Source organism: Lytechinus pictus, chromosome 3 (genome assembly GCF_037042905.1).
Source record: "Lytechinus pictus isolate F3 Inbred chromosome 3, Lp3.0, whole genome shotgun sequence".
NCBI classification, from domain to species: Eukaryota; Metazoa; Echinodermata; class Echinoidea; order Temnopleuroida; family Toxopneustidae; genus Lytechinus; species Lytechinus pictus.
Genome location: NC_087247.1, coordinates 52460731 through 52477930, shown reverse-complemented (window position 1 = coordinate 52477930; position 17200 = coordinate 52460731). Strand labels below are relative to the sequence as shown.

The window sequence follows — 17200 nt, the reverse complement described above, 5'->3', positions numbered from 1 at the left end:
TTAATCGTAGAAATCAAGTGTACGATTAATCACTAATCTTTGTGTTACGGGGCCCTGGTCACATATGTCAGGCAATTGAAGTTATCAAACTTAGGAATTTGTCTCTCTGATGATTTCATGTGACAGGAAATGACTTACTTGCACTTAAAGAGATGCTGAAAATAGTGTGATTTGAACAGATAAAGAAAAATCAGACAAACAAAACACTGAAAATCGGACAAGGAATAATAAAGCTATGGCATTTTAAAGATTTGCATTATTCCGGTGAAACAGTTCTAGGCATGTCTTCATAAATATTCAATGAGCAAACCGATGATGTATCCCCACTTGTTCTTTTTTTTATTTTATTATATGAAATTAGGTTTATTCAATATTTTTTGCTTCAAGAACCAAAATATTGAAATGATATCTGCTTTAGTGCATTAGATATTCATTGCTGCAACTTCTTTCATTATAAGGGAGACGTATCATTCACACATGTATGAAAAATGAAACAATTATGATTTCATGTAATAACAAGAAAAGTGGGGATGTGACATCATGAGCCCACTTAATGAATGTTTATGACGACGCGCGTATAACTGTTTTCACAATATATTGCTAAACTTTAAAATTAAAAAACTTCTCTATTTTTTATCAGATTTTGATGAAATTTTTCAGCATTTTGCTCTGAATTTTACTCTGATTATTTCGATATAAATATGTTTAGCCTGGGGTACCCCTTTAACAAAAGAATAGATCTGAAAAGTTGAGGAATAGCAGATGAGAAATTGAAAAGGAGGAGCTTCGTACTACTACATCGTCTCAGAAAATGGTGTTATGTATATATATTTAGAATAAAACAGTTATAGGTTTTAAATCTGAACTGTTTTCATCACCCTAAAATACTTCTAAGACTTCCCTGCTGCTTTCAATGTACCTACATGTTAGGGGTATAATTCTCACCTGATATTTAGTCTCTATTTTCATGAATATTGCGATGCTGAAAGTATGAAATCATTGGATTCTTTGAGCAGATTGAAATTGGCAAGTACAATATGTTTTGCTGATAAAGTTAGTTTATGAAAAATCATAGTTGTATACAAAAAAAATAGTGCAAGGGCAAATGGGAAATTGGAGGTGTTTGACCTTTGAGATGACTATGCATCCCCTAGTGCCGTTCTTTAACAAAATGCAGTAGAAGATTGTTCACTTTCACGCAGTATTAATATTTAAAAGTTTTGTTTCCAGAACAATGTACAGTGATACATGGTTGAGCATAGAATCCTGATCAAATTTTATCGGGAAAGTTATAAAGCTGTTGTACTTACTTTTTTTCATTCAAAATTATAAAAGTTTTGATTTAATGTTCTTATAACCACTCGATTGTGATTATCAGTGTTGGTCAGGGTCCTATGTCAGGGCATTGTGGTAGACTTTCAGTAAAAAAAAGCTATATGCCATCATTTTACAGAAAAAAGGTTTCAATGATGTGTTGTGGTAAGTGATTTCATTTGTGGAATTTATCATTGTTTTTTTTTATTATAAGTGTACTTCAGTGTAAAGCACCTTAAAATTGATTACTAGTATTCATTACAGTATCTTATAAATTATTTGTAACTTTATTGACATCTAGATAACATTGTGAGAGAGGGTTACACTAATTTTCAAAATATATTTCATTCCTGCTATTTTTTATTTCTAGTATTGAGTCACCACACCTTTCGCATTATTTTTTTTCTCTCTCTTTTTTTTTTTTTGGGGGGGGGGGGTGGGTGATCATACTACACTTTTTAAAGATTTTTTTTTTAATCCGGGAACTGTTGTCATATGGTTGAAGAAATCAAGAAGGTGGTTTTGAAGCAGTTTAGATGTTGAAAAATTGATGACAAAGCATCAGCTGAAAAAAGGTGTTTTTTGTTGCATGTTAAGTTTATCATTTAAGAAGTGCCATATCTGACTGGCACAAGAATATCACATGATGGAAATATACTCGTAAAATATTTGTCATAACAGCTGTTGTAGGGATATGATAAAAATATTGTTTTATGATTGTAGTTTTGTTTTGAATGCGTTTGGTGCTTGAATTTATAAACTCACTTTATCCTGTTGCACTGATGATAAGAAAGATATAATAGATGGCAGTTTTTAGTCATTAACCCACTGGAATCTGAGTTCTTCATGAGGGCTGAGTAAAAATCATAAAACCATCCTATGGCCCCCCCCCCCCCAAAAAAAAAAAAAATAGAAATAACATTTCCCAATTAACAAAAAAACATGTAAATTCAATGATATTCATGCAACGCCATATTTTTTTTCACTTCTCTTTAACAGGATTATTCATGCCTACATTTTTTTTTCTAGAATAATCGCACTCGTAAAAATATAGTCTAGGCCTACAAATTAAACTTTGGTTTACGCTACTTCCTTTTTTACATTGAAGGGAAGAATTTTCATTGGTTAATGCATTCGATAAAATTTTCACACACGGTGACGCCACATGGGGGGGGGGACAACTGTCCCATATGATTTTTAATGTAGTAGTGAAAACAAAAATACGAAACAGGGAAAATGGAAGAAAGAAGGAAGGAAAAATCTGACTTGTATTATATCTTATTAAACTAAGAAAAAGTATGACATCGCATTATAGTTCGTCTTGTCCCTAAACATGGAAGTATCATCAAATTGCATTTTCCCCACTTTAAAATGAAATAAAAATAATTTCCAGTAACAAAGTATCTGCAAAGTGATTTAGCACCCCTCCCCCTCCACAACTCGCCCAATGTATTGGTCCGGCGCATGCGACACTGCAATCGTGGAAGTGTCCTGCCTAATCCGGACCGGACTCATGCGCGATCATCAGACATTTCACTCATCGTTTCTAGCAAAAATCTACGACAATGTAGATGATAGTAGAGTAAAAAAAAATAGCAACATAATATGATTCTTATTCATTCTTTTGTCGTTCAGTTTGAAAACGAGTGAAAATTTAATGAGTCATGTTAATGTTTGTGATTATTCAAGGGGAATGGAATCCAACAAAAAAAAAACTTGTTTTGAGAGGGAAAAGCAAAATCAGACAAGCTGATAGGAGAAAGTTTGAACAATATTGAATAAACAATAAGAAAGTAATGATTTTTTTAAAAGTCGTAAATTTTTGTAATCACTATACCCATGGAGACTTCAAATTGGCCACATATTGATGTCATAGTGATGTAAAGCAAGGACTACTTTTCCTTGTACTCTAATACATAAAAATTGCTAAAATGTCATTTTTTCCCAATTACTTACCCAGTTGCCATTTTGAAACCTATAGTCTTAGGGATCTCAACAACCATAACTTTCTTATTGCTTGTCCGATTTCTTTTAAAACTTTCACCATTCTGTTTTATCTATTTTTCTTCTTTCCAACACAGCATTGTATGACCAAGGCTGGATTCCCCTTTAAAATTAGTTTGAATTTTGAGAAATGTAGAGAACGACATAAATGCATGTTGAGATTTATTTTTAAAGATCAAAATGATAATAAGCATGACTTCATTTTTTTTAATGAAATAATTTTCCTTTAGGGTTAATCTTTAGAGTGAAAATATACGCTAATATTCTCAATTGGTTGTATAGTTTATACATGGTTTAACTCTGCCACATTCTTCTTCTTTCTTCTCCTTCTCCTCTTGATCTCATCCTTGGCTTTCTCTCTTATTTCCCCTTATTCTATTTTGCGCTGCCAATAAGGGGTGTGTCCGCTTCGGTCCCCTCCCGAATCTCTTCATAATTATGCACATAGGCCTAATTCTTTGCAGGGCTGCAACGGTAGCATCATGATTGGTTAATCAATAATTTGTCATTCGCTGTTTAATTCATATGATTGGTTAATTAATATGATTCGATTACATCCCCGTTGTCAATCGAAAGGAAGAATTCTTGCCACCAGTGTAACCCTTATTTCTGGAGGTTGGGGTCTCGAGACGGTATAGTTAGCATGTCAATAAAATCGATTATATTAATTTTTTTAAATATTTATTAACAAAAGTAATGCCCATCTTCCTAATCTAGCCAATTTTATCTACAGTAGGTTTGTATGTTTCCTTATTTATTTATTTTTTAAGATATTGTCGTTGACATTCTAATTTTTCCGGGGGGGGGGACCACTACCCTCTGTACTCACAACATGATTACTGGGAATCCTATCAGCTGGTGTTATTAATATTTGCCAAGAATACAGTATATCTCTGGAAGAAGATTAGTACGAGTCTTCACTTTGCTCTCATCAGTTGTTGATAGCTCTTCTTATAGTTCAGGTGAGTCGCTGGTATATTCGGTTCTTTATTATTTTAAACAAAATACTTACAACATGAAAGGAATCATCTTCACTTTTTATATCGATATCATTTCACAATCTAATTGTCATGGGAATACGAACCCATATTAGATTCATAGCACTTAATAAATTAATTCTCATTAGATAACCAAAATTGAATTATTAAACCGTGCATGTTAACGTTACTGAACTTAAGAAAACACAGGAATTAAATTGTTCTCTTGCATATATCTGCTATGAAGTAAGATACAATGTAGAGTCCAGTAAAATTCTATAATTTAGATGATATTTGGATATTATATATTGTAGCAAGAAACGAAAGTGTTTATATGGCAAGTTCACCCCAGTATAATAAGTTAATACTTTGCGTATCAAAAGAAGTTTACACTTAGAAATGATAATGTAAAATTTTGTGTAACATCCTGAAGTTTTTTCCACATTTAATCATTGAAGAAAATGATTAAGTAAGATTAAAAATGATTAAGATTAAAAATTATTAAGATTTTAATCTTTCCGCTTGAGTGAGCACCACTGTCTTACTTTTGAAAATTGTGTAAAAAGTGATTTGCGCAGAATTTGGAAATAGTTATATGAATAAAAGTATACATCAATCATGAAGAAGACGTCGTGGACTTTAGCTCGGAAGATTGATTTGAAGATATCTTTTAGCTTTTAAACCTGTTTCTTGACCAAAACACTTCATAGAGCATCACCCCCCTCCCACTCTCCTCTCCATTTATACTCAGAGGCCATCGTGATGATATCTGCTTATACACGGAGCTGTGATTCACATAAAATGGCTTAATTAGGCTTGATTTTCGTTTTGTTAATCATTGTCACGCTTGGGAAAAGTGTGGAGAAACAAGTATCAAATGAAATGTGAAATGTGGTCTCACTTTATATTATCAAAACTTAAAGAAATAATATTGGGGATGTCTTCAAGATCAAGTCAAGCCCAGAAAATTGTTGATTCGAATCGATATAGAGGAAAATCAAACAAATCAAAATCGGATGTCAATAAGAAAGTTATGACATTTTTAATTTTCGCTTATTTTTCAGAAAACAGTTATGCACAACTCGGTGATATGCAAAATAATGAGAGAGTCGATGACATCCCTCACTATTTCTTTTGTTTTTATTGTTTAAATTATACAATTATACATTTTTACAGATTTGACATTGAGGACCAACTTGACTTTACCATAAAGTGTTAGAATAATAGTAATTCAACATATTCTGGGAGGAATAAAATTCCGTTTCACATGACAATGAGGGGAAAAAAATGATTTTTTTCATATTTCATATCATAAAATACAAAAGAAACAGTGAGTGGATTATGTCATCAGTCTGCTCATTTGCATATAACAAGCGAAACTTTAAAATGTCATAACTTTCTTATTTTACATCCGATTTTGATGAAATTTTCAGTGTTATGCTTGTTGGATTTTCTACTTTTATTCAAATTAACTTTTTTTTGGGGGTGGGATTGTCCTTTAAATAACTTTTGTTTCAATTCATTTATGTCCTCACATCCAGCTGGCACAAAAAAGATAAAGATTGTGCTTACTTTGAGTTAAAATGTTAATTTGGTGGCAAAGTTGTTACAAAATGTTTAAATGTATCTGTTTTATTCAATTTGCTAAAAATGCAAAAGAAATACCGTACGGTCAGTTTGTTTTCGCCTTTTTCCCTTGACACAGCGTGAAAATGAGCATTTTCTGCGCAATTTGATTTCTACGAACTTAAAAAAAATGGACAGTGCTAACCAGTACTCAAGTGTAACGTGATAGAAGAGACCCGAACCCAAGAATATATTTGAAAACATCCCCTTGATTGATACGCACTGTAATTAGTAAACAAATTCAAACAAGCATTGTAGAAAAATCGGACATTTTAAAGCCATATTTGAGGGATCCATTAACTCACACTCATCATTTCCTGTGTATTTTATATTATGAAATATTACATATTTTATGTTTTCGCTTTATTAATGTCAAACTTGGTGTGATTACCGATGGAACATGAATATTATAATTAGCATACATTTTTTGTGTGATTTGTGGAATTCCTTTTTATCATAGAAATTGTATAAATAAAAGTCATATAAATATAATGTGAGTTTGTGAACCTCATTGGCTTCTTCATTCGCTGACTGAAAATGCATACATTTAGTGTTTTGTGAAGCATGCAAAACTTTCCAAAGTCATATAGTCTACTTATTTGATATTTTATGATTTTTTAAATGTAGTTTCTTTAAATAAAATTGTTTTTAGGGTGGACTTGATCGTTTACTTGATGGGCTTGTTTCCATGTCTTAGTAATTTAAATCTACCACCGGGGCTACTTTAGGCAAATATCTTTATCAGTATTCCAATTCTGTATTCATTTAGATATTGATCTGAAAAGAAGATTAATCTATTTTCTTTAATTTGGCCTAAGAGGTCAATTTTTACTTCTTTATTTTGGAATAATTGTTGATGTATTCTTTTATGAGACTGACAACTCCAGGAGATTAGAAGTACTTAGAAGCCAAAAAGCATTCACTCCCTTTTAAGTCACGTAAAATACATTATTGTCTGAAATCAACTGAGATCGAATTAATTATTGAGAAATAATCCACTGAAAATTACTGGATTGGTATATGACGATTACTTCAGAGAACAAGTGCATGATATGTATATTTTTTGGACGAATCATTGTGTATACATCGTCATCTAGATAAAAAAGAGAGTATTTTAATGTGTAACCTATTGCGAATATTATATCTACCACCTAATACTTAAAACTTGCGTGCTTTGGGATTAAAATTATTATAGTTTGGGGTAGTTCATTAATTTTCCTCGTATCTCTTCTCCGAATATCTTGCTGAAACATGTTATATTTACCTTATGGGATTGGGGGCTTTCTCGCTTCGTTTCCTTGCATTTTGTTTTTAGAGAAATAAACAAAGAAATTACATCAAACAAGTGAAAGAACTTGCTAAAAACACAAAATTGAATAAAAGTAAGGATTACAAAAAAAATAAAGAAAGTCATATCAAAGAGCTGAAAAATAAATAAACCAATGATGTCATCAGCTCAATTCTACTGTTGTATCAAATCAAATATCTCAATTTTATATCCTTATCATTTCGTATTGATTTATTGGAGCATAGATAATTTTAGATGTAACGAATAACACATAAAGTGAGCTTGTGAAAAGGAAATGTATCAAATTTAACCAATAGTTACAAAAAACAATCCCCATGACGTCCAAGAAGCCTCCGTAAGTTGTAGAAGAGGTCTTGAACATAGCCTTTTGATGCTACACAAAATGTTACTGAAAATGAACAGAATATTCAAAGATGGTGCAGAAAAACTTTAAATTTTCTTCTTTTTTTAATTTACAGGACCAAAGAAAAGAATGATGTACCGTGCTGTCATCTTGTTATGCCTGATAGCAGCAGCCCAGGCTGGCGATGAGTACAAATACCCAAATACTGCTAATGGTCGTTCTGCTATGGTTCATCTCTTCGAGTGGACATGGACAGCGATAGCTAGAGAATGTGAAACGTAAGTTTATCACAATTATTGATTTGTTATTTAAAAGCAAAGTCCATCCATAGTTACCAATAACGCGTCTAGTATCTTTATCATGAATGCCAGATGAAACAGCGCTGTTTAGTAAATCGCCTGGCTCATGGGCATTAGTGCCTTGGCCGGGGGTCGAATCCCATACTTTTCATGTCTAGTCAGGCGCCTTAGACCACTCGACCACATCACATCCACTAATATTGATAGCGAAAACGATCATGGATTTTGTACCATGATAATACCTTGGGTTCCTGATAATGACGATAACAATGTTGATGTCGATGCACAAACTTCAGATGCACAAACTTCAGAAAAAGGCTTTACGAATTTGTACATCTTCTCTTTTCCTTGCCCATTCTCAACCAATATTCTTTAGACTTAAAACGTTGAATATTTTTGATATTCATACTTACCAAACTGCTATTCTAATGTTCAAACTAAAAAAAAACAATATTACCTAGCAATATCTCTTCATTTTTTCAACAAAATAAGCATATTCATTCTTACAATACCCGACAAAGTTCAAAATTACACTATTCAAAAGTAGAAAATGATCGCTCACTGAGATTAATCCGTCATCAAGGTCCTCGGATATGGAATACTCTGAGTGTGAATGTTACATCATGCAGCTATTTAAACTCTTTTAAACAAAAATGTAAATCAAGCTTGCTATCCACTTATAGTCACTAAATATATATATTTTTTTTCTCTCTCTCTAATAATTGGATAATATGTATGTACATTGTGCTTTACCGGTATTTGATGCGTCTCACTCTTTGTGGCTGGTTCACTTGAAACTTATTATTATTTTTTTTTTTCTCTTCATTTACAAATTTTAGAATGACTTGTTCCAGGCACAATTGACTAGGCACAAATACCCCCCCCCCATGCCTGTGTGATTGACTGTGTTGTGGATGTGTTTGTTTTGTTTTTGCTTTGTTACTCTGTTTAAACGCTTTTTTTAATCATCTTCTTTGTGTACACAATCTACTGAATTTTTGTTCCTGGGGGGAACATTTAACCCACAAGCTTCGCTTTTTAGTTCCCCCCTTTTTCCTCATCTACTATATTATTGTACATGAATTATGAAATGCATTTTTTTTATGCTCTCTTTATGTATGTAAATATCTAATGACTAGAAATGCATTTATAATGTTATGTGTTGTAAATATGATTTTTTTTTTTTTACTGATATGGAAATAAAGACATTGAATTGAATTGAATTGAAGATGATGATTGTAATGGAGACGGTGCATGACAATCGTGTACTTAAAGGAGAATGAAACTCTTGGAGCAAGTTAGCTTTTGTGAAAGCAGAAAAATCAAATGATAAGATCAACAAAAGTTTTAGTAAAATAGGACTAGCAATAGAAGAGTTATGAGCATTTGAATGTCGAGATCACTAATGCTATGGAGATCCTCCCATTGGCAATGCGACCAAGATCTATGATGTCACAGATGAACAACTCTCCCCTTTTGGACACTGAAAATATACCCCAAAACATCTCTTTTTGCTCATTCTAATCATATGACAAACGATTCATCAATGATATAATGTTGTGAAACCTCTGTACTTGTCCTGTCATAAAGAGAACACCTCACCTCGTGATAGACTCTATAAAAGTGAGAATATAAGTGAAATAAGTACTAAAGTAATGAGGGAGTTGTACGTGTGTGACATCATAGATCTTGGTCGCATTGCCATTGTATTGTTATGTCGTGGTGGTTGAAGTAAGGAGAGTACTTTGAAATTTAAAGGACAAGTCCACCCCAACAAAAAGTTGATTCGAATAAAAAGAGGAAAATCCAACAGGCATAACACTGAAAATTTCATCAAAATCGGATGTAAAAATAAGAAAGTTATGACATTTTAAATTTTCGCTTAATGTCACAAAATAGTTATATGAACATCCCGGTCGGTATGCAAATGAGGGAACTGGTGACATCACTCACTCACTATTTCTTTTGTATTTTATTATATGAAACATGAAATATTCTTATTTTCTCTCCCTGAACATGTGGAATTACCATTGTTTGACATGTTATGGTTCAGTCAAGTTGATCCTTACTGTCAAATCTGTAATAAAAATGAAGTATTGTATAATTCAAACAATAAACTCAGAAGAAATAGTGAGTGAGGGACATCATTGATTCTCTCATTCGCATGTGACTAAATTGTGCATATATCTATTTTGTGAAAACTAAGTGAAATTTGAAAATGTCATAATTTTTTTAATTTTACATCCGATTTTGATGAAATTTTCAGCATTATGCTTATCTGATTTTTCTCTATTGATTTAAATCAACGTTTTTTTTTAGGTGGACTTGACCTTTAAAAAAAGTTGCAGGGAAGTCTATTGTATTACAGAGTATCATTGATTTGATATACTTGTATTAATTTATTCTGCATTTAGATGTTGCAGCGACCGAGCGAGAAAATTTGAATAGTAAAGACTTTAATTTTAGAGCACCTGGCTACATAAATGGAAAAATCCATTAGTTACTCTATATATAGGGCATATATAATATTTTTGTTCTTTGAGGTCGATTTTTGTTAGGGGGCTTCAGCGATGTTTTAGGGGGGAGGGGGCTTCAGTCCCCAAGCTCCCCCTATAGAATCGCGCCTGCATGCTACCTTTTAATAAATGGTATTTTAACTCTCATAAGTGTCAATATATATACAAACCAAATTATCTTGTTTTAAATAAAATTACTTCTGCATAATATTTTGATACTATATACAATTACTTTTTTCTTCATGCATTACTTCTACTGCTTATACTCCTGACTTTCCTCCTCCTGATACATGATGCTGATAGTAATAATTGTTATGATAATAGTAGTAGTATATAGTAGTAGTAGTATAATAGTAGTAGTAGTAGTAGTAGAAGTAGTAGTAGTAATAATAATAATAATAATAATAATAAAAATGCTAAAGATATTATCAATGATAATGATAATAACAATGATTTAATATTTAATTTTTATCAACCAAAAAAAAAAAGTCCGGTAATTATGCACTCGTTTTTTTTTTTTACAAGGGAGATATGTTGAACACAATGTATTAAAGGGATGGTCCAGGCTGAAAGTATTTATAGCTTAATAAATAGAGTATAATTCACCGAGCAAAATGCCGAAAATTTCATCAAAATCGGATAACAAATAACAAAATTTTGAAGTTTAGCAATATTTTGTGAAAACAGTCGTCATGAATATCCATTAGATGGGCTGATGATGTCACATCCCCACTTGTTCTTTTGTATTTTATTATATGAAATTAGGTTTATTCAATTTTTTCCTGCAAGAACTAGAAAATTTGGATCGAAAACTGATTTAGTGCATTAGATATTTAATGCTGCAACTTATTTCATTATAAGGGAGACATATTATTTACACAAGTATGAAAAAATGAAAAAAATTATGATTTTATGTAATAACATAAGCAAACGTAAAGTGGGGATGTGACATCATCAGCCCACCTAATGAATAGTCATGACGACTGTTTAAAAAAAATATTGCTAAATTTTAAACTTCAATAACTTTATTATTTGTTATCCGATTTTGATGAAATTTTCGGCATTTTGCTCAGTGAATTCTACTCTATGTATTAGATATAAATATTTTCAGCCCGGACCATCCCTTTAAGATTGGTCTACGATATAATTATCATTTGACGTTTTGATTGATTGATTGGAATTTTTACCTGATTGCTAAGAAAGCAGAATGCTTGTAAGCAAGCAACCAGAGGACCGACGGCTTAAGGTCCTCTCCGAAGGACCTGGTAATGAGGATTAATGCCTTACCAAAGGGCACTATACTATAGCGCACCAAGTGGGAATCGAATCCGGGTCACCGAAATACGAATCCCCGCTCTACCGACTGAGCTATCGCGTATTGTTTTACAATACGAAAAGAGAAAATTGCGTTGTAAGTTTGGGGGTTTTTCAAGACAACTTTGAAATTGCAGGGTAAGTTCACTATAGAATGCTTATAAAAACTTATTATCCCCAACTCTTTTTTTGGTTACTAGTTTCTTGGGCCCTCATGGTTTTGGCGCTGTTCAGATATCTGCTCCTAATGAACATCGAGTAATAACGTCTCCGGAGTCTTGGGGAGTACAGCGTCCATGGTATGAAAGCTATCAGCCAATCAGCTATCAACTTGTGAGTCGTCGTGGAAACGAAGCTGAGTTTATCGATATGGTAGAGCGATGCAACGCAGTTAATGTGAAAATATACGTGGATGCTGTTGTCAATCATATGTGCGGAGGCGATACCAGTATGTTCTAAAAGTATTAATTTACCCAGCATAAAAATGTCTGTTTTTATCCTTAAATAACAGAGATAATAATAATTAGAACTATGATAATTATAATAATAACAATAATAACAATAATAGGGCACTCCACTGAAAATAATGTAAATACTAAAGGCTGAAAATAATAAAAATTGAACAGATTCAGAAAAATTAGACTTAGAAAATACTTTGAAAATTATCCGAAATCGGGCATGGAATAACAAAGTTGTACATTCTAAAACTGTGCATTTTTTTCAGTGAAAAATAGTCTTCAAGAGCCTGCGATATGGGCGAGCTGATGATGCCCACTGATTTTTTTGTGTTTTATCATGAAATTGTGCTTGTTTCAATTGTTCCTCACTCCAATAATGTAAAAATATGTAGCATATTTTATGACACTGTTGGAAAGAAGGCATGGTATATACTTAAATGTATGAAAATATGAAATATTTATGACTCCATGTGAAATAGAATATAAAAAGGAAAAGTGGGGACACGACACCATCAACCAGTCCATTGCATATTGAAGACAGCATGCAAAGAATTGTTCTCGCAAAATAACTAAAAATGAATAAATTTATTTTACATCAGATTGTCAGCGTTTTGTTTGTTTAGGTCTTCTCTATTTAATTTGAAACTGGAGTATCCCTTTAAAGATTGTAAAGACTAATTTGATTAATTCACCTTCAAATTGGAGGAGAGGGTGGGGTGTGTGGCAGTGCACTTGTAAACCCTCATTATTTTTCTTTAATTTCCGTCTTGTCCCCTATATATATGGGTGAATCTTGAGAGCTTTCGAGTATTTCCAGTTTGATCTGGACCTGGACCTGGACACATTGAATGTCATGATTACAATTGATGTTCATGCCAATCATGAACCTGGATTTTTTTAGCGGGCTCTCCCAACGGTCTCCCCCCTCCCGGCAATCGACCCCGTTATGCTCCTGGATTCTACGTCCGCATTGAGTACGGGAAAAAAATAAAATTACAATACATTAATGTATCTTTAAAAAGATTGTTAAATATTAGTAAAAGGTTATGTAATGTATGTATTTTGTACTTTTTAGAGAGTAATGAAAGCTGTGGCGATAGCAAGTTTGATGCCAGTACATACAGTTTTCCTGGCCTATATGACAGCAGTCAATTCAACGTCCCTATTGGTAATTGTCCGACTGGTGATGGAGCTGTTAACGATTACAACAGTGCAGAAATTGTGAGTAATCATATAGAGGATTCATAACTATCCTCCAAATTCGATATGTGACAATGTTACGGACGTTGCGGTATTTACCATTCCACTTTTTCGGAACTCCCCTCCCAAGAAAAAAACTAGAAAAAAAATTGTGAGGGAAAGAGAGAGAGAGAGAATCAGACCGAAATATATTCTTATCATTCCTGTTTTAAATGCTTTTACAAAAAGAATTATTGGATCGAACTGAATATCTTGTGCAGCCGAATGGCCGAACCCTTTAGATGAATTTTCACAATTAAAGTAGTACATAATTATACCATGATATATATTAGTTATATGCATTCTTCCTCAAGTTTGAGAACATGCACTTTAAATTGTTTTTCATGCGCCACAATGAATTTGCAAATTGCGTTACTTGGTCGCAATGTTCAATTGCATCAGGACTTTGGGGATGATATTTTTTTACAGGGGGTCCTGAAGTAAATTTGACAAGCCAAAAAAAATGTTTCACTACAAAATGAGGGTCATTTGGGTCCTGAGAAATTTGAAAAGCCCCCCCCCCTCCCCCCAAAAAAATATTTTAACACAAAATGTTGCTCATTTTCTTTACATTTCTCCAATTTGCCACACCTACTTGATTTCCAGGGGGTCTGCCTATTGAGAATAATACACGCGGCACCCCTTAGGAAACATTGGGGGTGCTTAAACGCTTGTCATCCAGACACTATTTTGTGATTCTTCAGATTTTACAGCAGATCTATGTGCTTAGGTTAGGCTACAGCCTTTCCCCTTTCTGTCACTTTTCAATGATGAAATTTATTCCTGTACCATGGTACTCCTTATATCTTCACCCTGAAGGAGCATTGGACTTGTTCTTCCTATTCCCAACCCAGAGTGCTCCATCAGGAAAGCCATTTTTGTGATGTGAAGGCAATTTCATGACTTGAATAGCAGATCACAATAATGTTTTACCCCCTTTTTCATAATTTCAACTATTTTTGTAATATTATCTATTGCCATCCCACAATGATATTCTGTACAGAACCGTAACATCTTTGACATGTTCAGCGTTAGTGCTAAACTTGGTCGCTTTTCTACCAAATAACTCTGATGAAAGCAATAGGTGAAATGGAGGGAAATATTAAGACTGTGAATTTTGCAAGGGTTATGAATAATTGTGTTGTTAAATGTATGTGGTAGGCTTTTTAAAACTGAGAAGAATCAATATTTTTAGAATTACGGTCTATCAAGGGACATTTAGAGCATCATAAAGATGAAATTCAATTTACAGCACATTTTATGAGTATCAAATTTATGTTATGATTCTCAAATGCCTGGATGGTTGACAAGGGAGATGATAATATATTGCAATGTTTCACAGCTTAATAATTTCTTATTCTGTTTATTTCTTCTATTTTTAATTCATCAATCCATCCAGGTACGCAACTGTAATTTGGTTGGGCTTCTAGACCTGTGTCACGAGTTTGAGTCAGTCAGACAGAATATTATAGGCTACTTCAATAAGGTAATTGATATTGGTGTTGCTGGGTTCCGTATTGACGCTGCCAAGCACATGTGGCCTAATCATCTCCAGGCTATCTTTGATGGAACAAACAACCTGAACACCAAGTACTTCCCTCAGAACACCCGACCATTCTTCTTCCAGGAAGTGATTGACCAGGATACAGGAGAAGCTGTCACTTGTTGGGACTATAATGAAATAGCTCGAGTCACAGACTTCATCTATGGAAGAGAAGTCAGCGAGACATTTAAGGGTTCCAGATCGTTAGGGGGTTTAAAGGACTTTGGTAAATATAATTCTGTTAAGTTGAATAATGCAGATGGAGTTGTATTTGTTGATAACCATGACAACCAACGTGGACATGGTGGTGGCGGTTCTGTTTTAACATTTAAAAATGGTAAAGATTACCAGCGGGCTATTGTTTTTATGTTGTCATGGCCACATGGTTTCCCACGAATCATGAGCAGCTATAAATTCAGTGAACACTGGCATGGACCTCCAGCTGATGCAAATTACAATACCCAAGATCCAACATTCAAAGCCGATGGAACATGTGAATCGTCTGATACTGTTGGTTGGGTATGTGAACACCGCTGGAGACCTATCAAGAACATGGTCCAATGGCGTAACGAGGCTGGTAGTCTAACAGTAGAAAACTTCTGGGGTGACTATGACAGGATGGCCTTTTCCAGAGGTAATAGTGCTTACATTGCTATGTCTCGTGGAAGCTCAACCTTTGATGAGCAAAGATATACTGGTCTCCCTAAAGGTGAATACTGTAATTTGGCAGTGGTGGATTATGATTCACATGCTAAATCCTGCACTGGTAATGATATTGTGGACGTGGACGATTCTGGACATGCTCATATCAATACAAACAATGACGAGAATATGGTTATCATCCATGTTGGTGCTACAAAGAATGGGCCCATTGTAAATCCTACCATTCATCCTACCCAACCTTCAACTGAAGGGCCAACCCAAGGATCAACTCAAAAACTTACCCAAGGACCAGACCCGACTTCCCCAGCTGGATGGGAACGCACTGTCATTTTTGTTGAAAAGGCAACACAAACTGGGCAACTTGTTGCCCTTCGTGGCGGTATCGATGGTTCACAACGTAGTGGTTGTAATAACAACAACGCAGACACAGATGAATGTGCCATTCCTATCACACACAATATTGATGGACATGGAACTGAATTTGGTTCTTGGAAAGAAGGTGATGATTTTCTTGATTGGCATGGTCCAGAGAATGACCAAGGTAATCATAATGGACAGTCTGCATATGGCACTCCTATGGTCTGGACAACCAATGATCCTAACTACTCCAGCAATGTTGCGCAGCATGGTTACGGCTACACTGATCTCAATCAATGGGGAGAACACTATTGGATGGTGGATATTCAGATGGACTGCAGTAAGACCGAGGGAGGATGGTTTGAACTCAAGGCAGTCCTGAGTGGTCAATGGGAAAATGATTGTAACCAGCCAACATGCGAAGGTAGTGCAAGCGATACTACACGCCCGTACACCACAGGGAATCACTTTGCTCGATGTGGATATCTTAATGTATTTCACTTCAACAGTGATCACTGTCAGATCGATAACCTCTAATCATCTCTAAGGATGTATTCACCAAGGTTTTCTTGACATCTAGCCATCAACTCATAGCAATATGTTTGCCTTTGATTATATATACATTATATCCAAACAAAAATAAACAGAAAATAGTAATTTCATATACATAATACAATACAATAAACATAAAAAAGTTCACAATATTCCAATACAATCTATCAAAGATAACATACCCTACAGATGTTATTCCTGATATCTCTTTTCATGAAAATGTTTGCTTGCACTGGAAAGGAAAATACTAATAAAGATGATTAAAGATTTAAAATATGTGTCTTTGGCTTGTCTTTGTTAAATTTGCACTAGCTCCCAATGGGATCTAAGCATAGTTTTTCTCATCTCACTTGATAAACTCCGAAACATTATGGCATTCTCAGAAAATGTATTTTACATGAAATATATTGTAAGATAGTTTCAATTTCTTGTTAATTCTTGCAGACAAATACAGTATTAAAAAGAATAAAACGTACATTTTTTGATAATCTGTCAAAATTATGTTCTAAATAATGATAATAATATTAATAATACTCAATTTTTATATAGCACAAAGTACATTTAGGTCTCTTAGCACTCTAAAAGGTAGTATGAAAGAAAGAGAGAAAGAAAGAAAGAAAGAAAGGAAGGAAAAACAATCATATTGAAACTAAATGCATCATTAAACATATGGAGGAATTGATCTA

At 33.7% G+C, this 17200-nt stretch overlaps 1 protein-coding gene across 1 annotated transcript; it reads left to right on the top strand.

Moving 5' to 3' along the window:
* The first annotated feature begins 3911 nt into the window (after positions 1-3911).
* LOC129256234 (alpha-amylase-like) lies at positions 3912-16788 on the top strand. Its single transcript, XM_054894483.2, has 5 exons — positions 3912-4280; positions 7689-7851; positions 11903-12150; positions 13236-13381; positions 14799-16788. The coding sequence occupies exons 2-5, from the start codon at positions 7703-7705 to the stop codon at positions 16497-16499; spliced, it is 2244 nt and encodes a 747-aa protein (XP_054750458.1). The 5' UTR covers positions 3912-4280; positions 7689-7702; the 3' UTR covers positions 16500-16788.
* The last annotated feature ends 412 nt before the right edge of the window (positions 16789-17200 follow it).